General features: G+C 42.9%; 1 protein-coding gene across 1 annotated transcript; it reads left to right on the plus strand.

Annotated features, from left to right (window-relative positions):
- Positions 1-1,137: 1,137 nt before the first annotated feature.
- On the plus strand, positions 1,138-19,527 carry LOC129825512 (thrombospondin-1-like). Its single transcript, XM_055885665.1, has 22 exons — positions 1,138-1,340; positions 1,530-1,611; positions 1,860-2,419; positions 2,710-2,785; positions 3,388-3,480; positions 3,973-4,082; positions 4,534-4,659; positions 6,421-6,517; positions 9,374-9,547; positions 9,835-10,011; positions 10,326-10,499; positions 10,874-11,154; positions 11,409-11,627; positions 11,842-11,949; positions 12,758-12,917; positions 13,484-13,602; positions 15,565-15,799; positions 16,050-16,277; positions 16,468-16,739; positions 16,868-16,965; positions 17,171-17,310; positions 17,471-19,527. The coding sequence occupies exons 2-22, from the start codon at positions 1,548-1,550 to the stop codon at positions 17,476-17,478; spliced, it is 3,519 nt and encodes a 1,172-aa protein (XP_055741640.1). The 5' UTR covers positions 1,138-1,340; positions 1,530-1,547; the 3' UTR covers positions 17,479-19,527.
- Positions 19,528-23,457: the final 3,930 nt, after the last annotated feature.

Here is a 23,457-nt window from a genome sequence, read left to right on the forward strand (position 1 = left end):
AGTAGTTATAAATGATCATATGTACATCTGAAATGCCAATGATCACAAATTGCTAGAAAACACGTCACTTTGTGCTCATATGTTAATATAATGTGTAATTTAGCTTATTAAACAACAAAAAATATATTTCAAGGGAGAATTAGGCTGATGCCGAAAAAGTAATTCATCGCATTTTTGTTTTTGCATAAAAAGTAATGTGTAGTTCCAGTAGTTAAGTCATTAGATACTGATAACACTACCTAGATTTGAATTTAGTTCAACTACCACCAAGCTCCTGTAAAATGTAGTTTAATTACTAGTTGAACTACATATAGTTCACTACACCCCAACACTGGTCACATGGAATATGATTGTAATATATGAATTGGTCAAAATTGGCGCCATCTTAAAATAACCTCATATACGTGCATTCAATTCGTATTTAAACGGTAATAGTACAGCACATCTGTGTGTGTGGATTGAATCGCAAATCCAGGCGTTCTCTCATTCATATAATTGCAGCGCAGGCCTCGGCGCCTCTCTAGTGAACTCACAACGGCTTCTAGCGGACAAACTTGGAACAGCAGCAGGGAATAAAAAAAAAAATAAAAAAAAAGCCCAATTGACTGACTGAGCATCCTCTCACAAATTCCTGAAGCGCAGTCTGGTAAAAAAAAATAAGACAATATTTTCGCTACAGGAATTGATTCGCATTTCCATATTAATCCAACTTTCCCCATAAGTAAATAACACTGATAATCAGTTACCTATTTTGGTGAGAACACTATTGATAAGCAAGTGTAAGAATTAAGCATAAACTTAATCAAACATGAGCAAAAAGGTTTAAAGATAGAGAAGATGAATTATTTTTATTTTTCACGAGAACATTTCAGACTGGTGAGTAAACCAATAACCGGAAATGATGGTCTAATAAAGGTATGGATTCGGGCATGGAATTCGGCCTCTGGAATGTGGCGCGTTTTTTTCTCCCCTCTCCCCTTGTGCGCTTCTGTATGGGACTCAGTGCGCTCCAGCGGCTCTACTTGCTGTGAGGTAAGACCATAAGCTCATCCCCTTTTCCTTCCACCATCTGATTGGGCGAGACGCGTTCTTAGGAATGTCATGAAACTATTTAAATAGTACTTTGTCCCCCTGGTTTACAGTTAGGTTCTTAGCGTCAGATACCAGAGAGAAGATTTGCCGTTCAATTAAAGCAACACAAGAAACGGTCTTTCTGCATCTTATATCGGACTCCTTTCCATTAAAAATTAACAAGAAATTGTTTTTATCTTGTGGATTATTATTGGATTTCCATTTCTATTTGGATTTGACTGTTTCTCTCTGCTGTTTTCATTCAACAGGTGGGTTAACAATATTTCGATTTTCTTTCAACGAATCCAACCTATATCAAGACATATTTTTCAAATATTGTCTTATTATAGTAAATAATAATATGCGTTTGGATTATTGTTTATTATTATATTTAAATGTTATGTGTAAATATGAACAATTTGTGAAAAGTGGTTGACTTTATTTGCTGTTTTTCATAGGGAAAAAAGAGTTTCACCATGAAGTTGACAGGAATATTTCTGCTGTTGATGCTTTGGACCTGCGAGAGCGTACGAGTTGCAGGTGAGATGCCTCATACTGTATGTTTGTCGATAATTAACGGAGCTTCTATCGCTTCAACTTAAAACTCCATGAACTTAAAACTTAAAAAATATATAGATATATTATTCCCTTAATTTATTGATTTGCATTGGACATGGATTAACATAGAGATAACTTTAGAGTTCATTCCGCACAACAAAAATAATCAATTCCAAAGACACGCAGATAAAGACTAATTGCTCCCACTCATTCCCACGTCCCTCCCACAGAGAACCGTGACGACAATAGCGTGTACGACCTGTTCGAGCTGGTCCAAGTCTCCAAGAAGAACCACGGAGTGACCCTAGTGAAGGGCGACGACCCATACAGTCCCGCCTACAAGATCCTCAATCCGGACCTGATCCCCGAGCTCCCCGAGAGTTCCTTCAGGGACCTCATCGATTCCATCCACGCCGAGAGGGGCTTCCTCCTCCTGCTTAACTTCAAGCAGTTTAAGCGGACCAGGGGCTCCCTCTTGACCGTGGAGAAGCGGGACGGATCCGGAGCCGTGTTCGAGATCGTCTCGAATGGAAAAGCGAATACCCTGGATGTGGTTTTCTCCACCGTTACTAAGCAACAGGTGGTCTCGATAGAAGATGTGGACTTGGCGACGGGCCACTGGAAGAATATTACGCTGTTCGTGCAGGAGGACCGCGCGCAGCTGTATGTTGGCTGTGAGGAGGTGAACACGGCTGAATTGGACGCTCCCATCCAGAGCATCCTCACTCAGGAGACTCCCGCCACAGCGCGCCTCAGGATCGGGAAGGGAGCGGTGAAGGACCGGTTCATGGTAAGTAGAGAGCGCAGAGCACATGACGCATGGCATTACGCATAATGGATACAGATCATATGAGTAATCGAGTTGTTTTAGATGTCAGTAAGTGTTGCATTTGGTATTGTGTGACACTTAAATTCGTAAAAAATGATGTGCATAAAACCTATAGACCCATGCATAAAAGTTGTACGGTACACTATATTGGAAACCCTTGTAAATTATCCAAAAAGTCCAATATTTGTTGCGTAAATGTCGAAAGACAGTGACTGCAATATTAGAGCTAAAATGACCATTGAATCTTGCAGGGGGTGCTCCAAAACGTGCGCTTTGTTTTTGGAACCACTTTGGACGCGATTCTGCGCAACAAGGGATGCCAAAACTGTAAGTAGCCTAATCATGAACAGAAAGCATTATTGCGTGTTTATCCATGCATCACTGGTTGTTATTCTAAAGCCACCAAGCCTTCTATAAGACATGTGCATGACTGTTTAAGAGCCTAGTAAACTGTCATGTGAAAGTTCTAACAAAGTCACGTTTATGTTGCCATGGGAAAGCTGAAGTTTACAAGCACTTCAATGCCTCTTCAGGGCCGGGCACATTAACTCATTAACTTCATTGTGATCCAAGATAGTATGAGGCTGTAATGTTCTGTAATAGCCTGAGTGTAATTACATGTCATCCACCCTTATATCACCAATGAGCCCTGGGGACAGTGTGTCTGTTGTGGTCTGCTGTGGTCTAGTGGGGATTGCCATTACAGTGTACAGTGCTCTAAACAGTCTCTCTTTTGGTTTCTCCCTTCCTCCCTCTCCCTCCCACCGTACTCTGTCTCACTCCTTTTCCCCTGTCTCCCTCCCTCCCCCCTCTCCCATCTATCCCCTCCCTCTCCTTTCCCCTCCCTCCCTCTCCCTCCCTTTCTCTCTCTTTTGCTCTCTCTCTCTCTCCCTCCCTCGTTCTCCCCCTCATCTCCCTCCCTCCCTCAGCTGTTCAGACTGATGAGATCGTCCTTATCGACGACACCATCAATGGGTCCAGCCCTGCCATTAGGACGGACTACACTGGCCACAAAACTAAAGGTAAACACAACTGCTGCTGCTTATTATTATAAACCCTGTTAAACTCTCCCGAAAAGGGTTCCATATACAGAATAGAACAGAACAGAACAGCATAGAATAGAATATAACAGCATAGAATAGAACAGCATAGAATAGAACAGCATAGAATCGAACAGCATAGAATAGAATAGAACAGCATAGAATAGAACAGCAAATAATATAATAAAACAACATAGAATAGAATAAAACAGCATCAAATAGAATAGAATAGAACATCATAAAATAGAATAGAACAGCATAGAATAGACCAGTATAGAGTAGAACAGCATAGAACAGCATAGAAGCATAGAAGTATTAGAAGAAAGTAAAAGGATTCTATTCTATTCTACTGTCAACAGTTGTCTCTAGCTGTAGGGAGTTGAACATTAGTCTGGAAGCCTTCATGTACATTGATAGCGAAACTGTATTTCCCATAGAATTCATATATCTCCATGGTGTTTCCCCTCCCTCCAGACCTGCAGATGATCTGTGGGTTCTCCTGTGAGGACCTGGCTGGCATGTTCAAGGAGCTGAGGGGGTTGGGAGTGGTGGTGAAGGAGCTGTCCAATGAGCTGCGCAAAGTGGTGAGGAAACACACCTGACTCCTGGAGCCAGAGTCCTTCCTTCCTGTCTGTCTGTCTGTCTGTCTGTCTGTCTGTCTGTCTGTCTGTCTGTCTGTCTGTCTGTCTGTCTGTGGCATGATACTTGATGATAAACTGTTTGTCAGTCACTGCATGTGGGCCTTTCTTAGCATACTGGTCTACCAGCACCAACTCTGGCTAGTCTGTCAAACTGCATGTTAGTTCATTAATTCAATCAAATGAGGTATGCTTTTCTAACTAGCTTTCATTTGAAAGGCTTCTTAATGCTAAACCAGTGTGAGGTGGGGACAATAATTCTCAAACACCTGAATCTCTTTTTCAAACCACTTGGGCTATTGAGAACTGAAGAGTGAAACAGTGTATGAATTTGAAACCCTTTCTCATCCAGTATTCATATCGGAGTGTATGCTTCCTTCCTTCCTGTCTCCTTCAGACGGATGAGAACAAGTTTTTGATGAACAGAGTTGGGATCCACAGTGGAGTCTGTCTGCACAACGGCATCGTCCACAAGAACAAGGCCGAGTGGACCGTCGACGACTGCACCGAGTGCACTTGTCAAGTAAGGGCCAAATTCGAGAGAGTTTGTGTGGATGGGGAGTGTAGTGGGGTAGTGTGTGTGTGTTTTTATATGTGTGTTTATGTGTGTGTGTGTGTGTGTGTGTGTGTGTGTGTGTGTGTGTGTGTGTGTGTGTGTGTGTGTGTGTGTGTGTGTGTGTGTGTGTGTGTGTGTGTGTGTGTGTGTGTGTGTGTGTGTGTGTGTGTGTGTGTGTGTGTGTGTGTGTGTGTGTGCACCTACTTTTGGGCTCTCAGACAGGCACTTGCGAACACATACTCATCCCCACTCAGCAAGCGCCCGCTCGCTACTCAAGACCTGTCTGTCATCTGGACAGTAATTGGGTTGGAGGAAGAAGCTGGCATCAAGCCAACAAGCCAACAGTGGGTGCTGTAGTGAAGTGACCATGCATGGCCCACCACTCTAGTGAACAGACAGAGCCTGACAGGCCCCCTATAGGCCCTGGTCAAAAGTAGTGCACCATATAAAGAATAGGCTACCTCCTCAGCTCTTCTCAGCAGCTCCTCATCTCTAATTACCTCCTCAGCTCTTCTCAGCAGCTCCTCATCTCTAATTACCTCCTCAGCTCTTCTCAGCAGCTCCTCATCTCTAATTACCTCTCAGCTCTTCTCAGCAGCTCCTCATCTCTAATTACCTCTCAGCTCTTCTCAGCAGCTCCTCATCTCTAATTACCTCCTCAGCTCTTCTCAGCAGCTCTTCATCTCTAATTACCTCCTCAGCTCTTCTCAGCAGCTCCTCATCTCTAATTACCTCCTCAGCTCTTCTCAGCAGCTCTTCATCTCTAATTACCTCCTCAGCTCTTCTCAGCAGCTCTTCATCTCTAATTACCTCTCAGCTCTTCTCAGCAGCTCCTCATCTCTAATTACCTCTCAGCTCTTCTCAGCAGCTCCTCATCTCTAATTACCTCCTCAGCTCTTCTCAGCAGCTCCTCATCTCTAATTACCTCCTCAGCTCTTCTCAGCAGCTCCTCGTCTCTAATTACCTCCTCAGCTCTTCTCAGCAGCTCCTCGTCTCTAATTACCTCCTCAGCTCTTCTCAGCAGCTCCTCGTCTCTAATTACCTCTCAGCTCTTCTCAGCAGCTCCTCGTCTCTACTTACCTCCTCAGCTCTTCTCAGCAGCTCCTCGTCTCTAATTACCTCCTCAGCTCTTCTCAGCAGCTCCTCGTCTCTAATTACCTCTCAGCTCTTCTCAGCAGCTCCTCGTCTCTACTTACCTCCTCAGCTCTTCTCAGCAGCTCCTTGTCTTTAATTAACAACATAATTAAAACAGAGCTTCAGCTCAGACAAGTGGCCCACAGACAGGAAGACACAGAGAGCTACTGTATTCAATAAAAACTGGGGGGAAATCTGCTCTGCCAGCAGTATCACCTTTCTGCTCGTAATCCCCTTGGCTCTTGGGCTCTCTTGATCTGTGAATCAACTGGCCAGGATGTTAGTATGCTTCATTAGACAGAGAGATTGAACGTTCTATCCATCAAGGCAAACTAATGCCCTGCTTTTGGTAGATAGATGTTTGTTGTTTGGTCGTCAGTGCCCAGTTCAACCCTCCACCGACTGTTTTGGCCGTATTTCTACTACCCTGACCCAGTGGGCAGGTGCTGGTTGGTCCACAGGAGTCTCTGGCTCCAGCCGCTGATCTTCTCAATGTACTGACCCAAGTTGGTCCAGGTGCAGAAAAGGGGGGACTTACTGTATGTCATTAACGTCCTGATTCCTTACGATTCTTTGTCTCCGCCCCTTTTGTAGAACTCTGCCACCGTGTGCCGTAAGATCTCGTGCCCCCTGATCCCTTGTGCCAACGCAACCGTGCCCGATGGAGAGTGCTGCCCGCGCTGTGGAACACGTGAGTTCCAACCCTACAATTACAACCATTGGTTCTGATTCTATGGTTCTATTTGTGTGGTTCCAACTCCATACAAGAAGTAACATACAAACAAAGGTTCACCTCACGTTCAAGGAAGTCTATATACAGTATTACGAACCAGAGGTTTATTCTATTCTAAAGCCATTAATAGCCTGAGTTGTCCTTTAATGTCTTTAAGACAAACGGGTCATTTAAACGGCACTCCATGTACTGCCATCTACTCGGATTCTATTTGCCAAATAAAGTATGAAGCCACCAACCATTTTCTCGGTGTAAAAGTTTCTATTCAAGAAAAACAAATTCATTTTAAGTCTCCTAGCTTGTTAAAACCTCTCTAGGGTACGTGGGACGGGAGGGGCGTCCCACCTGGTCAACAGCCAGTGAAACTGCAGGGCGCCAAAATCAAAACAACAGAAATCCCATAATTTAAATTCCGCAAACAAACATATATTTTACACCATTTTAAAGATACACTTGTTGTAAATCCAGCCCAAGTGTCCAATTTCAAAAAGGCTTTTCGACGAAAGCAAACCAAACGATTATGTTAGGTCAGAGCCAAGTCACAGAAAACACAGCCATTTTTCCAGCCAAAGAGAGGAGTCACAAAAAGCAGAAATATAGATAAAATGAATCACTAACCTTTGATGATCTTCCTCAGATGACACTCATAGGACTTAATGTTACACAATACATGTATGTTTTGTTCGGTAAAGTTCATATTTATATGCAAAAATCTGAGTTTACATTGGCGCGTTATGTTCAGTAGTTCCAAAACATCTGGTGATTTTGCAGAGAGCGACATCAATTTACAGAAATACTCATAATCAACATTGATAAAAGATACAACTGTTATGCATGGAATTTTAGATCCACTTCTCCTTAACGCAACTGCTGTGTCAGATTTTTTTAAAACTTTACGAAAAAAGCAAACCATGCAATAATCTGAGTACGGCGCTCAGACGACAAATCAAGCCAAACAGATATCCGTCATGTTGGAGTCAACAGAAGTCAGAAATACCATTATAAGTATTCACTTACCTTTGATGATCTTCATCAGAATGCACTCCCAGGCATCCCAGTTCCAGAATAAATGTTTGATTTGTTCGATAAAGTCCATCATTTATGTCCAAATACCTCATTTTTGTTTGTGCGTTTAGCCCAGTAATCAAAATTCATGAGGAGCAGACAAAATGTCAAAAAGTTCCGCTACAGTCCATAGAAACATGTCAAACGAAGTATAGAATAAATCTTTAGGATGTTTTTAACATCAATCTTCAATAATGTTCCAACCGGAGAATTCCTTTGTCTGTAGAAATGTAATGGAACGCAAGCTAACTATCACGTGAACGCGCATGGTCAGCTCGTGGCACTCTGGGAGAGACCTTACTCAATCCCCTCTCATTCGCCCCCACTTCACAGTAGAAGCATCACACAAGGTTCTAAAGACTGTTGACATCTAGTGGAAGCCTTAGGAAGTGCAATATGACCCCATTTCCACTGTATCTTGGATAAGCAAAGAGTTGAAAAACTACAAACCTCAGATTTCCCACTTCCTGGTTGGATTTTTCTCAGGTTTTTGCCTGCCATATGAGTTCTGTTATACTCACAGATATCATTCAAACAGTTTTAGAAACTTCAGAGTGTTTTGCTATCCACATCTACTAATAATATGCATATCCTAGCATCTGGGCCTGTGTAGCAGGCAGTTTACTCTGGGCACGCTTTTCATCCGGACGTGAAAATACTGCCCCCTACCCCAAAGAAGTTAACGAATGAAAATGTGTCAGAACACTCTATAGAGGACTGGTCCAAATTCCTCCTGACTGTTGTGCAGGTCTGATCAGCAACTACAGAAAACGTTTGGTTGAGATTATTGCTGCCAAAGGAGGGTCAACCAGTTATTAAATCCAAGGGTTAACATACTTTTCCCACCATGCACAGTGAATGTTTACACGGTGTGTTTAATAAAACACGAAAACATCCATCCAAAACATCTTTAATCTTCAGCTTGTAATGGCTATAATTGGGCCAAATTGGTTTAAGTGGGATGGAAAATTTCTCTGTTTACCAAATCCATCCTAGACATAAGACCATGTGACATTTTCCACATACCTAAGAGGGCTGGGCCCAGTGGCCCCTAAAACCTAAAGAAAGGCAGAAAACCACACTCATCAGTACCTTGGTCAACGTTATGACATGGTCCCTGGTTTCCTCTTTAAAAGTAACAGCAGTCAATGGGGGATCACTGTGCATTCAGTAGGCTTCTTAGACGGACTTCCCTTTGGCCTCTCTAACTCCTGAACTCCCAGGGGAGGCCGTCTCTTTAACTCTACCAACACACAGGCACACACACACACACACACGGACAAGGACACAGACACGCACAGACGACACACACACACACACACACACACGGACACACACAGGCACACACAAACACATACACTCATCCCAGGGCTAAATTGCGTACATTAGACCGGAGCTCTAAGAACTTTAAGAGCTTTCAACCCTCATTTACTGCGAAGGGTGGGGTGGGGTGGGGGGGGCTTGTGGGGTGGGGGGGCTTGTGGGGTGGGGGGGCTTGTGGGGTGGGGGGCTTGTGCGGTGGGGGGGCTTGTGGGGTGGGGGGTGGGCTTGTGGTCTCTGCAGTCCAATAGCTCTCTCATTGTCTCCCTCTCTCCCCCTCCCTCTCTCCCTCTCCTCTCTCCCTCCACTCACTCTATCTCTCCCTCTCTTCATCCCTTCCTCCTCTCCCTCCCTTCTCTCCCTCCTTCTCTCTCTCTCCCTCTCTTCCTCCCTTCCTCCTCTCTCTCCCTTCCCTCTCTCTCTCCATAGCGAGCGACTATGCGGAGGATGGATGGTCCCTGTGGTCTGAATGGACCCACTGTTCCGTGTCTTGTGGGCGGGGCATCCAGCAGAGAGGCCGCTCCTGCGACCGCATCAACAACAACTGCGAGGGAACCTCCGTCCAAACCAGGGACTGCTACCTTCAGGAGTGTGACAAACGCTGTGAGTTCACTGTTCTATACACATTCAAATCTACCAACCAAATCACATGCATCAATTGTCACACAGAAACTTGTATCACGTATTTTTTATCACCAACTTGTATTGATGGTGACAGAAACGATAGACCACATCCAAGCATGCAGCTGCAGATCAGCCAGTTGTGACTCCACAGAGCAACAATGCCATTTAACTTTAAACTTCTCTTAACCTGTTTTGATTTAACATTGACCCATAACCAAGCATCTCATTGACCCCTAACCCCTAACCTCTGCTCTGTGACCCTCCAGTCAAGCAGGACGGTGCCTGGAGCCACTGGTCCCCCTGGTCTTCCTGCTCGGTCACCTGTGGGGCGGGTGTCATCACCCGTATCCGCCTCTGCAACTCCCCCACACCCCAGCTGGGAGGCAAGGACTGCCAAGGAGAGGGGAGACAGACTGAGAAGTGCACCAAGTCACCCTGCCCCAGTAAGTACCATTAGTCAAGGGTTTTAAGAACAAGACCTGGGTCACATGTCATTGTGATCATTTGACATTAGTCAAAGGCTTTTTCATGCACCTCACACCCTGAAATATTTGTAGTCAAATGAACATCCTCTTTCATGTGGTACCCTGTCATTTAGCCTCAATTGCAGTCTGTATTTGTTCCTTGTTTGGCAAGTCAACGACCAAGGAGTTGGCTATTGCAGAAACAAAGATGGCATTGCAAAACGCCCTACCATCATGAAGAGCACCACAGTCACACCTGTATTGAAACTTCTGTCTCTCTACTTCCCCTTCAGTCAACGGTAACTGGGGACCCTGGTCACTATGGGATACCTGCTCTGCCACCTGTGGGGGAGGAGCTCAGACACGTAAACGTCTCTGCAACGACCCCGCCCCTAAATATGGTGGTAAGGAGTGCCAGGGTGACTCCAAGGCTTCTCAGCAGTGCAACAAGAACGCCTGTCCCATCGGTGAGTAGCAGGACAATGGATGTGTCCGAAATGGCACCCTATTCCCTATATAGTGCACTACTTTTGACCAGGGCCTATAGGGTAGTAGTGCACTACTTTTGACCAGGGCTTATAGGGTAGTAGTGCACTATATAGGGCATAGGGTGCCATTTCAGACGCATCAATGTTTCTTAAAACTTAAGTACTGTGAATGATTACACAAATGTTAGGTTTTAGACAGTTTTAAGGTAAAAATAACACTTTTAAAACTATTACTTTTAATGCTTTTAATGCTTTTAGGGCTTATCAAACACTTTGTTTTACACGTATAACTTAACACTAGTACTTAAAGCAGTCAGTACACAGTACTTACAAGCTCATGTATCTCTCCTCAGATGGCTGTCTGTCCAACCCTTGCTTCCCTGGGACCAAGTGCACCAGCTTCCCTGATGGAACATGGAGGTGTGGAAAATGCCCCTCTGCTTACTCTGGTGACGGCATCAAGTGCAAGGACATTGATGAGTGCAAAGAGGTTCCTGACGCTTGCTTCGTATTCAATGGAGTACACCGCTGTGAGAACACTGACCCTGGCTACAACTGTCTGCCCTGTCCCACACGCTACTCTGGACCTCAGCCCTTCGGCAGGGGAGTGGAGGAAGCCACCGCCAAGAAACAGGTTAGTACTGGTAAAGTGGACAACTGTTGTGATGATTGTCCTCTTAGACCGTAGCTCTGGTCTCAGCTGATTTAGAATTAGGAATTTAGAATTTACAATTAGGAATTTACAAGATCATAGATTCCTTGAAAAAGCTATGCTTTTCTCTGTCCCGATCTAACTGCCAATTGTTGCCCTCTGTAAACAAAGGCAGGGAGGTTATCCACAATATTTCCTGGCCCGTCTGATCAATTCTTCACTTCCTCCCCCTCCAGGTGTGTACACCACGTAACCCCTGCCTGGATGGGAGCCACGACTGCAACAAGAACGCCCGCTGTAACTACCTGGGACACTTTGCCGACCTCATGTACCGCTGTGAGTGTAAGCCCGGCTATGCTGGAAATGGACACATCTGTGGTGAGGACACGGACCTGGACGGATGGCCCAACCAAGACCTGGTCTGTGTGGAGAACGCCACATACCACTGCAAAAAGGTATACAAGGGGCCTGACATGTATACGTCCTTGAAAAGGCCCAGCTTGCTATTTAACTAGAGAAGAACTCACATCCCTTTTAATGTGCTGATAATGACTTTTACACAGATCAATCATGTTCTACAGAAAACACACCAGGGGTTCGTTCAATGTCCGACAGGACTGTTCATCGTGTGCATTGTTTGGCCTTATCGGTGTAAACTTTCTTTTGTAGGACAACTGCCCCAACCTTCCTAACTCAGGCCAAGAAGACTACGACAAGGACGGTGTTGGTGACGCTTGTGACAACGATGATGACAATGATGGTATTGCTGACGACAGGGTATGTGAGGAAGTGATTACCTCATTCATTCAGTAATTGAAGGTCTGAAGTCCCCACCCCTTACTGAGACAAATATAATTCATATTTATTCAGGTTATGCTACCTCTTGGTTAGTCAGTGTGTATATGAGTGCGTGTGTGTATGAGTGTGTGTGTGTGTGTGTGTGTTTGTGTGTTTGTGTTTGTGTGTGTGTGTGTGTGTGTGTGTGTGTGTGTGTGTGTGTGTGTGTGTGTGTGTGTGTGTGTGTGTGTGTGTGTGTGTGTGTGTGTGTGTGTGTGTGTGTGTGTGTTCAGTTTTGGCAGTGGGTCATGAATGTGGTTTTACATTCATCATTCATGCTGTGAAATAAAACAACTGAACAGAAAGCAAGCGTTTATTTGCCCTCAGAGCCAAACCTCAAATTCCAACACAGAGGTAACACTCTGAATGAGCCGCAGTGTAATACGCTAGTCCTAACCTTATATTTGGGATGGGGCCTAAATATAAGACTCACTTTCATCCACCCTCTCTCTCTGCAGGGTACACAGACCACAGCAAGTTAAAAGCACAACATCTGAAATGAATATATCATGTCAGAGATGTTTTCCTGAGCAGTGGACACTGGGTATATTATTCTAGTAACTGAATTGTGCTCTCTCTCTCTCTCTCTCTCTCTTTCCCTTTCCCTCTCTCTCTCTCTGCCTACCTCTAATTCTCCCTCTCTCTCTCTCGCCCTCTCCCATTCATCTCTCCCTTCCCCACTGCCCCCTCTCTCTCTCCAACTTCTCTCATTCTCTCTTCCCCTCACTCTCTCTCGCTCTCTCTACAGGATAACTGTCCGTTTGTGTACAACCCCAGGCAATATGACTATGACAGAGATGATATCGGAGATCGTTGTGATAACTGTCCTTACAACAGCAACCCTGACCAGACAGACACAGACAACAACGGAGAAGGAGACGCCTGCTCTGTGGACATTGACGGAGATGGTGAGACTCTAACTTTGCTTAGTTGTCCCCTATTTCAATCCTGTTCTGTAAAATAATAGGTGCTGTAGATTGTCTCTTACAAAACATCTAGCCATCAACTCACCACGAAGAGCACAGCTGAGGTACAAAACACAATCATAGAGAACAAACCTGTTCTTCAGTAAAAAGGTACTCAGTCAGCTGTCTGAATTTCCCTAGAGGCACCAATTCACCCCACATTTAGAGAGTTTTTGGAGATTATTCCACAAGTAAGGTGGAAAAACAAAAAACTTAAAGCAGATTTACCTAACTCAGTGGAGACTGAAGGTATCTCGTGAGTTAGGCATCCTTGAAACAGGGTCTGGTAGCTCGTACGTCTGTATGTTAATAAGAAAGTAAGGTACGGCGGAAGTTTGTGCAAGAAGGCTTTATAAACAAACAGAGTGCAATGCATCAATCTACAAGACTGCAAATAGGAACGGCTTACTTTCTGATACAAAAGAAAGCTTTCAATTACAACAACGGGTCGTTTTCCTCACCTTCCTCATCTTATCCTGAATAACAACACCAAGCGATTGGTCCAACAGGCATTCTGAATGAGAAAGATAACTGCCCGTACGTCTACAACGTGGACCAGAGAGACACTGACCTGGACGGTGTGGGAGACATGTGTGACAACTGTCCGCTGGAACACAACCCTGACCAGGTGTGTGTACTTGCACACACACACACACACACACACACGCACACGCACGCGTGCACGCACGCGCACACGCACACGCACACGCACACAAACGTGTGCAGACAGAAACGCATGAGTGTACGGGTACACATGCATGCCACTGTCACAAACACCTCTAATTTGCATACATCTGTCTGGTGGAGCATGTCTGTCATTCTAGAAGAACACTCTGTTGTGTGAGAGCTGTAATGGGTAGCTGTAACAGGTAGCTGTAACAGGTAGCTGTAACAGGTAGCTGTAATGGGTAGCTGTAACAGGTAGCTGTATTGGGTAGCTGTAACAGGTAGCTGTAATGGGTAGCTGTAACAGGTAGCTGTAATGGGTAGCTGTAACAGGTAGCTGTAGTGGGTAGCTGTGAGTAGCGCTAGACTGTTTCACTAGACTGTATCACTAGACTGTTTTACTAGACTGTATCACTAGACTGTATCACTAGACTGTTTCACTAGACTGTTTTACTAGACTGTATCACTAGACTGTATCACTAGACTGTTTCACTAGACTGTATCACTAGACTGTTTCACTAGACTGTTTCACTAGACTGTTTCACTAGAATGTACCACTAGACTGTTTCACTAGACTGTTTCACTAGACTGTTTCACTAGACTGTTTCACTAGACTGTTTCACTAGACTGTACCACTAGACTGTTTACTAGACTGTATCACACTAGTCTGTATCTTACAACGGGATTCATCGAGGGGGAATGGGAATATACCCAAATCCAATCCCTCCCTCCAGTCCTCCCTCCCCTCCCTACCGCATTTTTCATCCCTCCATCGCTCCCTTTCTTTCCTCCTTCCTTCCCCTCCTCCCTCCATCCCGCCGTCCCTCCATCGCTCCCTTTCTTTCCTCCTTCCTTCCCCTCCTCCCTCCATCCCGCCCTCCCTCCATCGCTCCCTTTCTTTCCTCCTTCCTTCCTTTCCTCCTTCCTTCCCCTCCTCCCTCCATCCCGCCGTCCCTCTGCTCGTGCGAGACAGTAAAAACTCTGTGTAATGTGTGTAGTCCTGCCAAGCAGCAGGCACAGGTGACTCCCGTCTGCAGGGGAATGTCTAGCATGTTTCAGTCTGTGGAAAGACAGGCCTACTGGTGTTCGCAGAGCAGATGGGAGATGGGAGGATAAAGGAGGACAGGAGGGAAAAGAGAGGAGGAGGAGGAGGAGGAGAGAAGGGGTGTGTTTAGTGTTGGTTGATTGTCAGCAGATTAAAATCGACACCAGAATTATCTTGACAGGTTTAAAGAGGTGAGAGTGATTGGAGTCCATTATCAAATAATTATCTTGACAGGTTTAGAGTGATTGGAGTCCATTATGAAAGGGGAGGGGTGAGGAGTGGGGGAGGAAGAGTAGAGGGCGAGGGGGAAGGAGGAGTTGGGGATGAGGAGTGGGGGAGGAAGAGTAGAGAGGGATCGGGGATGAGGAATGGGGGAGGAAGAGTAGAGGGGGAGGGGGAATGAGGAGTGGGGAGGAAGAGTAGAGGGGGAGGAGGCGGAGGAGATATTGAAGAGATGATTGGTTGAACAGCTGGTACAGCTGTAAATAAATGGATTGGAGTCCAATATGAAAAGATGAGGGGAGGAGGAGTGGGGGAGGAAGAGGAGGAGATATTGAAGAGATGATTGGTTGAACAGCTGGTACAGCTGGAAATAAAATGAGCATCTGCGAGTAAGTGTCATCATAATTGCTACCGTTAGTTGCCCGTAGGCACAGATCTAGGATCAGCTCACCTTCCCCATTTCTTAAACCTAAGGTATACCATTAGTTTAGAAAGCACAAAACTGATCCTAGATCAGTGTCTAAGGACACTTCACCCAACTACGAGAGGAACACAGCACTTATCCCACATCAGTGTACACCAGACTGGTGGATCTAATGTCTTCTGACCGCAAACATCAGCTAGCATGCCAACATCAATCTCCATTTAACTCTACAGGTTGACTCTGATGACGACCGTGTGGGAGATAAGTGTGACAGCAACCAGGACATCGATGAAGACGGCCACCAGAACAACCTGGACAACTGCCCCTACATCCCCAACGCTAACCAGGCCGATCACGACAAAGACGGAAAGGGAGACGCTTGCGACCACGATGATGACAATGACGGGATCCCAGACGAGAAAGATAACTGCAGACTGGCCTTCAACCCTGACCAGATCGACTCCGATGGTGAGTGGCTCTAGAAGAGAGGAAATCTTAAGCAAAATCTTCAGAGTTGAGCACCCTTTTCAACTGATCAATTGGCTTAACAATTAGGTGGTTACTTGAATCAGTTTTGTTACTGCTTGCCTATAACAAACACCCTTTGCATCCCATAGCTCTTCAAGACCAGGATTGATGACCGGGGACATGCATGATATCAATGTTAATCTACTTAATGGTAAGACGTGTTATTTATCAAGTCTTCTATCTCTTCCAGGTGACGGTCGAGGAGACGCTTGCAAAGACGACTTTGACCAAGACAATGTGCCTGACATCTACGACGTGTGTCCGGAGAACTTTGACATCAGCGAGACAGACTTCAGAAAGTTCCAGATGGTTCCCCTGGACCCCAAGGGAACGTCCCAGATCGACCCCAACTGGGTGGTCAGACATCAGGGCAAAGAGCTGGTCCAGACCGTCAACTGTGACCCTGGCATTGCTGTTGGTGAGTGGATTGGTTGGATTGGTTGGTTTGGTTGGTTGGGTGGGTGAGTAGATGGATTGGTTAATTGGTTGACTGGTTAGGTGGATGGCTTGATTGTTACATTCTATGCTTTGGGACATCTCAAAATAACCCAACCCTAACTAAAAAGACTATCCTCTCACTCTCATCTTCTCTGTTTCCCCGTTCCCAGGTTTTGATGAGTTCAACTCTGTGGACTTCAGTGGTACCTTCTTCATCAACACAGAGAGAGATGATGACTACGCCGGCTTTGTGTTCGGCTACCAGTCCAGCTCCAGGTTCTACGTGGTGATGTGGAAACAGATCACACAGACCTACTGGAACAACAAACCCACCAAGGCTCAGGGATACTCAGGACTGTCCATCAAGGTGGTCAACTCCACTACTGGACCTGGAGAGCACCTCAGGAACGCTCTCTGGCACACTGGCAACACCACAGGACAGGTAAGAAATAACCCCTATCGTCTTGCATGCCTGAACACATACCCACACACACATAGGAAAAAACCTTCAGGAGTAATGGGTGACTACACCATCTAACTTTAACCCTACGTTTCTTTTTTCTTCTGTAGGTGAAGACTCTTTGGCACGACCCTAAGAACATTGGCTGGAAAGACTTCACAGCCTACAGATGGCACCTGATCCACAGACCAAGAACAGGACACATCAGGTAAACACTGAAGCCTTGGCCTGGTGGAGATTTATGAGATTGAGAATGTCTACACAAACATGTGTACACATGACTTACTTGATTTTAAAACCTTTTTACTCCTTGGAGAACATTGGTCAAACTGCTTATAGACTTTCCATAATGGCTGTGTTTGTATCGTAACATAGTTTATCTCACAAATCTTCTTATTGTATCTTTGTTTCAGAGTGGTCATGTACGAGGGGAAGAAGATCATGGCTGATTCTGGGAGCATATACGACAAGACGTACGCAGGCGGAAGACTAGGCCTCTTTGTCTTCTCCCAAGAGATGGTGTACTTCTCAGACCTCAAGTATGAATGCAGAGGTACGAAACAATTAACTTCCCATGTCTTACTAGAACTCCAACAGCAATTGTTAAGTGACATTTCTTTCACAATAGACCTACGGGATGTACCTAACCGCAACTTAACGCTTTCTCTTAACCTAATGCCTAACCTTGTGTCCTTTGTGTTTTTTCTTTCCAGATGCATAATTGCACAGAGCAAGAAGCTCTTGGAACAATGCACCTTTCTGTATAAATATGAACAATATGTATTCAGATGAAAGTCCAGGGATTGTTTTTTTGTTCTGCTCCTCTTTCTTCTGCGGCACGCACACTGGTGGGACCGAGGGGTAGGGCCTGGTGTGGTCAGCCTCAGGGTAAATTGACACTGGTTGGACAAATAACCATTTGCTTTGCCTGAACGGGAGACCGACCAATGTTACCAACCAACGTTACCAACCAACGACACCGACCAGCCGATCTCTCTCTGATCTTAAAGACCTCATTCAGCTCTGCGCAGGAGAGGCTACCCATAGTCGACTATGCACTTCCATACCTTTACATCTCTCTCTCTCTCTTTCTATCCATCTCTCTTTTTCTGGAATGGACGTCCCAAAGAAAGACCATGTGATGTTCTGTTTATAAAAAAAAACAGATCTACCCGGATGTAGATTCTGAACGATACGACTCTGAGGAAGTGGGTTTTTTTGGGGCTCAGAAGAGGAAGAAAGCAATAAGACTTTTTTCACATTAAGTTTTGTAAGGAAAGGGCTTGTGGCCATTGAAAGTCAGCTGCGTAACAACAAGATATGGAGGGACGGTAACTTTGTGTGGATGTATGTACGTTTATGTGTTTAAATAAGAAGAAAGTGCTTGCTTTTACCCTTCTATATGCGTACCCTTAGAGAAAAGTATTTCAGAGACGAAAGAAAACAAACCGAAATTAAAATGAGCCAAAATATTTTGGGTCAAATACAGGATTGCTTATAGGCTTTTATGGCTGGCATTAGATTGATACTGTGTTTCAGTTGAAAGTGAACACAGTATAACTCAGGGTAAGATGGGAGTGACCATCTTAGCATTGCAGAAATGACATGGGAGGGCCATGTAAAAAAGAAATGACATGGGAGGGCCATGTAAAAAAGAAATGACATGGGAGGGCCATGTAAAAAAGGGCATTTCCAGAGCCAGTAAGCCCAAGACATTCTGTCTATTAAGACACGTGTCATTTTGAACATTAAATGTTCCAAATATTCAGTATGTATTTATTTTCCAAAATCTAAAAAGATACAATTTTGGGTAAGATTACAAAACGGGGATCTCCCTCATCTTTAGAGGCTTTACACTTGAAATTTAATTTATTAACTCTTGCCTACAATGTAGGTGCCAAACAATTACAATACTTTGAGAACGTGAGAGATTCCCCCCAGTGTTCCAATGAGTCAGTCAGACTGGTGTCTTTGGTGTCAAAGGTGGGATTCTACTCTCCTCCCCCTCTCTCTCCCTATAAGGAAACCGTTATAGGGGTTAGAATCCAGCCATGGTTAGAGCTAAGGCTCCTGAATCAGTGTGGTATGTATGTGACCTGTGTGCCTTTTCTTCTGAGAGAGATGAACAAACAGAGGAACTCTTTGATCTACAAATATTACCTCATTGCTGTTGTATGATTCATTTGATCAAACAAAAAAGTAATTTTGTTCATTGTATGCTTACAGAATACAAATTGATCGACATCTTATTGCTACTGTAGCATGAGTCTGTAAATAGTATTACTTTTATTTTCAAAACAGAATTCCCCCCCATCCAACACCCCCCTGCAGTACATTTTTTTACACATATTTGAATTTTTGCTTTCATATATGTCCTTTGTCCAGTGCTCTTTTTAATGAATAAATTATTATTCTGTTTTGTTCTGTCTTTGCTGTTCTGTGTGTGAGAGGTCGATTTGTGTGTGTAGATAAATGCTATTTAAATAATTTATCAGGATTCGCTGCCTGATGAAGGGGGCGTATCCGTATGTATAAACGGTTTGCACACTGACGCGAGGATGTTCTGTTCTTCATCGTCTTTACTTTGAGTTTTTCGCTTTATCGCTACTTTTACAATTTTTACCATTCTTTTCTGTACAATTTAGTGATGCTTGTTGTCTGTAAACATTTTTTGCTTAGTTGTACAATGCAACAAAAAAAAATCCTGTTTTTATCCATAGCAAATATTTTGTTACATACTTCTGAAACAATAAATAGTTGTTCAAATCCACGCTCAGTCTGTATGTTCACTACCAAGTCGTTGACCGAGTTGAATACAACGTCTATTCTTGACTGCACATTACATATCTCATATTCTATTATATATAATGGGTGGTTTGAGCCCTGAATGCTGAATGGCTGACAGCCGTGTTACATCAGACCGTATGCCACGGGTACGCTATAATTACGTTGGTAACCAGTTTATAATAGCTGTAAGGCACCTCGGGGGTTTGTGGTATATTGACAATATCCCACGGCTAAGGGCTGTGTCCAGGCACTCCGCGTTGCGTCGTGCTTTAGAACAGCCCTTAACTGTGGTCTATTGGCCATTTACAACACCCCATCTTGCCTTATTGCTTAAATATATACTGCATAAAACACTTTTTCTAAAGTCTAAATATAGTATATGGACATTGGCTGTGCAGTAAGCTAAAAGTCCAAAGCAGAACACATTCAGGTGACACCATGAACATCAACAGAAGTCCAGATATCTACCTCAAAGTCAACGTTAGGCCCCTTTTTAAATAGGGCTGTGTCTATATACTGTCTTCTCTGTCCTTGTTAAAGACACACATGCCATCCTCAGGGGGACATGAGGAATGCAGCATGGTTCGCTGTTCCCTAGCCTTGATCTGTTTAATGAACATTGCCAGTCACTGTCAGCATGGACAGATTGGAAACTTCCAAGTTTTCTCTCTTTGTGGTGCTGAGTGATTGATTCATCTCCTGTACAAACATTACATTAACTTCTGCATGTGTATGTCAATGTTTCGGTGGAAACTAGCTTTCTGAAGACGAATAGGTTGAAAAAACAGCCTCTCAACACCCCCTCAGCATGGTATTCTCCCAGAGCCACGGTGTGCGGCTCAAATGGCACCCTATTCCTTATATAGTGCACTACTTTTGACCAGGGCCCCAGGTCAAAAGTAGTGCACTATATAGGGAATAGGGTGCCATTTGGGACTGAAGCGTGGTCCATATTTCAGACCACTGGTCTACTGGCCCTACGATAGAAGCACTGCCACATAGCCTACACAGAGTAAACAGAGGGTATATCAATTTGTCCAGCAGTAAAAACATACAGTATATGCATAGGCAGTGTGGGGTGAATACTGTTTTCCAGTTTTGCAGAATTTCCAATTGGCATCAATATTGCAACTTGGAGAAATAGGAGAAATAGCCCATATACTGTGTAAAAAAACAGTCTGTATAGGGTGCATCCAGGCTTACAATACAATACGGACCCGTAAAACTGTCCCGCCAAAGTATTTTGCCAAATTTCCCATTGACATCCATGCATGACATACAAAGGTTAGGAGGCAGGATCTGACACGTCCGTGAGGAGAGATCTGTTCAGAATAACATCCTTGAGGTCATCAAGTGTAAAGCGTGGTGACCTACAAACTGTCTTGGCACGCAAACACCAACCGTTTTGGACAGAGGAACTCCCCCCATTATCACATCATATTTAAATTAGAGCTCATTTCAAGTCTCAAACTGTAAGCATGAGTACAAGGAATCCACAATGGGCCTTAACTGGGGGGGGGGGGGGTCTACATTTGGCTACTGGTTCAAAGGTCTTCCACTCTAGAATTACTGGACTTTCTGTAGCTCTCTGGTAGGTTTACCCTGTGGTGGAGTTTAGGGTGAAGAAGTGCACTCCCTTGCTGATGGACACTACCATTACATGCCAAGCCCTCAATTCAGGCTTCTCCACATGTTGCTGTCTTATAACCTGATTTTAAAATGGATAAAATAGTTGTTTTTACACATCTACACACAATACCCCATAATGACAAAGTGAAAACGTTTTTAGGAAAATGTTTTTGAAATGAAATACAAAAAAATATAGTTTACATAAGTATTCATACCCCTCAGTCAATTCATGTTAGAATCACCTTTGGCAGTGATTACAAATGTGTAAGTCTCTATGAGCTTTGGGCACCTGGATTGTACAATATTTGTCCATTATTCTATATAAAATTCTTCAAGCTCTGTCAAATTGGTTGTTGAACAGTACAAGACAACCATGTTCAGGTCTTGTCATAGATTTTCAAGCTGATTTAGATCAAAACTGTAATTCAGGCACTCAGGAACATTCACTGTTGTCCTGGTAACCAACTCCAGTGTAGATTTGTCCTTGTGTTTTAGGTTATTGTCCAGCTGAAAGGTGGATTCATCTCCCAGTGTCTGATGGAAAGCAGATTAAACCGGGTTTTCCTCTACGATTTTGCCTGTGCTTAGCTCTATTCTGTTTCGTTTTTATCCTGAGAAAAACTCCCCATTCCTTAATTATTACAAGCATACCCATAACATGATGCAGCCACCACTATGTTTGAAAATAGGGAGAGTGGTACTCAGTAAAGCGTTTATTGTATTTGCCCCAAACATAACACTTTGTATTTGCGACAAAAAGTGAATTGCTTTGCAAAATGTTTTCAGTATTACTTTAGTACCTTGTTGCAAACAGGATGCATGTTTTAGAATATTTGTATTCTGTACAGGCTTCCTTCTTTTCACTCTGTCAATTAGGTTAGTATTGTGGAGTCACTACTATGTTGTTGATCCATCCTCAGTTTTCTCCTATCACAGCCATTAAACGCTGTAACTGTTTTAAAGTCACCATTAGCCTCATGGTGAATTCCATGAGCGATTTCCTTCCTCTCCAGCAACTGAGTTAGGAAGGACGCCTGTATCTTTGTAGTGACTGGATGTATTGATACACCATCCAAAGTGCAATTAATAACTTCATTATGCTCATTCAGTGTCAGATGTTTTTTTACCCATCTACCAATAGGTGCCCTTCTTTGCGAGGCATTCCCTGGTCTTTGTGGTTGAATCTGTGTTTGAAATTCACTGTTCAACTGAGGGACCTTACAGATAATTGTATGTGTGGGTTACAGAGATGTTAAACACTATTATTGAGTCCATGCAACTTACTATGTGACTTGTTAAGCATATTTGAACTTATTGAGCCTTGCCATAACAAAGGTGTTGAACAGCTATTGACTGAAGACATTTCAGCTTTTAATTTGTAATTTATTTGTTTAAAAAAAAAATTACAACATAATTCCACTTTGACATTATGGGGTATTGTGTTTAGGCAGGTGGTATAAAAATCAAAATGTTCTCATTGGATCCCACTTCCTTTACCTGCCTTGGGAGCATTGTATGTGATGAAGATACGTATGTCTGTTTGTGGACATAAGGAACCCACTGTATTCATCCAACTTAGAATAACATTTAGGATAATACTATAATATAATAATACTTATAATAATAATAATAATACTATAATATAATAATACTATAATAATAATAATAATAATACTATAATATAATAATACTACTATAATATAATAATACTATAATAATAATACTATAATATAATAATACTTATAATAATAATAATACTATAATATAATAATACTTATAATAATAATAATAATACTATAATATAATAATACTTATAATAATAATAATAATACTATAATATAATAATACTATAATAATAATAATAATAATAATAATACTATAATATAATAATACTACTATAATATAATAATACTATAATAATAATACTATAATATAATAATACTTATAATAATAATAATACTATAATATAATAATACTTATAATAATAATAATAATAATAATATAATAATAATAATACTATAATATAATAATACTTATAATAATAATACTATAATAATAATACTATAATATAATAATACTTATAATAATAATACTACTAATAATAATAATAATACTATAATATAATAATACTTATAATAATAATACTACTAATAATAATAATAATACTATAATATAATAATACTTATAATAATAATACTATAATAATAATAATACTATAATATAATAATACTACTATAATATAATAATACTATAATAATAATACTATAATATAATAATACTTATA

Source organism: Salvelinus fontinalis, chromosome 27, assembly GCF_029448725.1.
Source record: "Salvelinus fontinalis isolate EN_2023a chromosome 27, ASM2944872v1, whole genome shotgun sequence".
Classification (NCBI taxonomy): Eukaryota; Metazoa; Chordata; class Actinopteri; order Salmoniformes; family Salmonidae; genus Salvelinus; species Salvelinus fontinalis.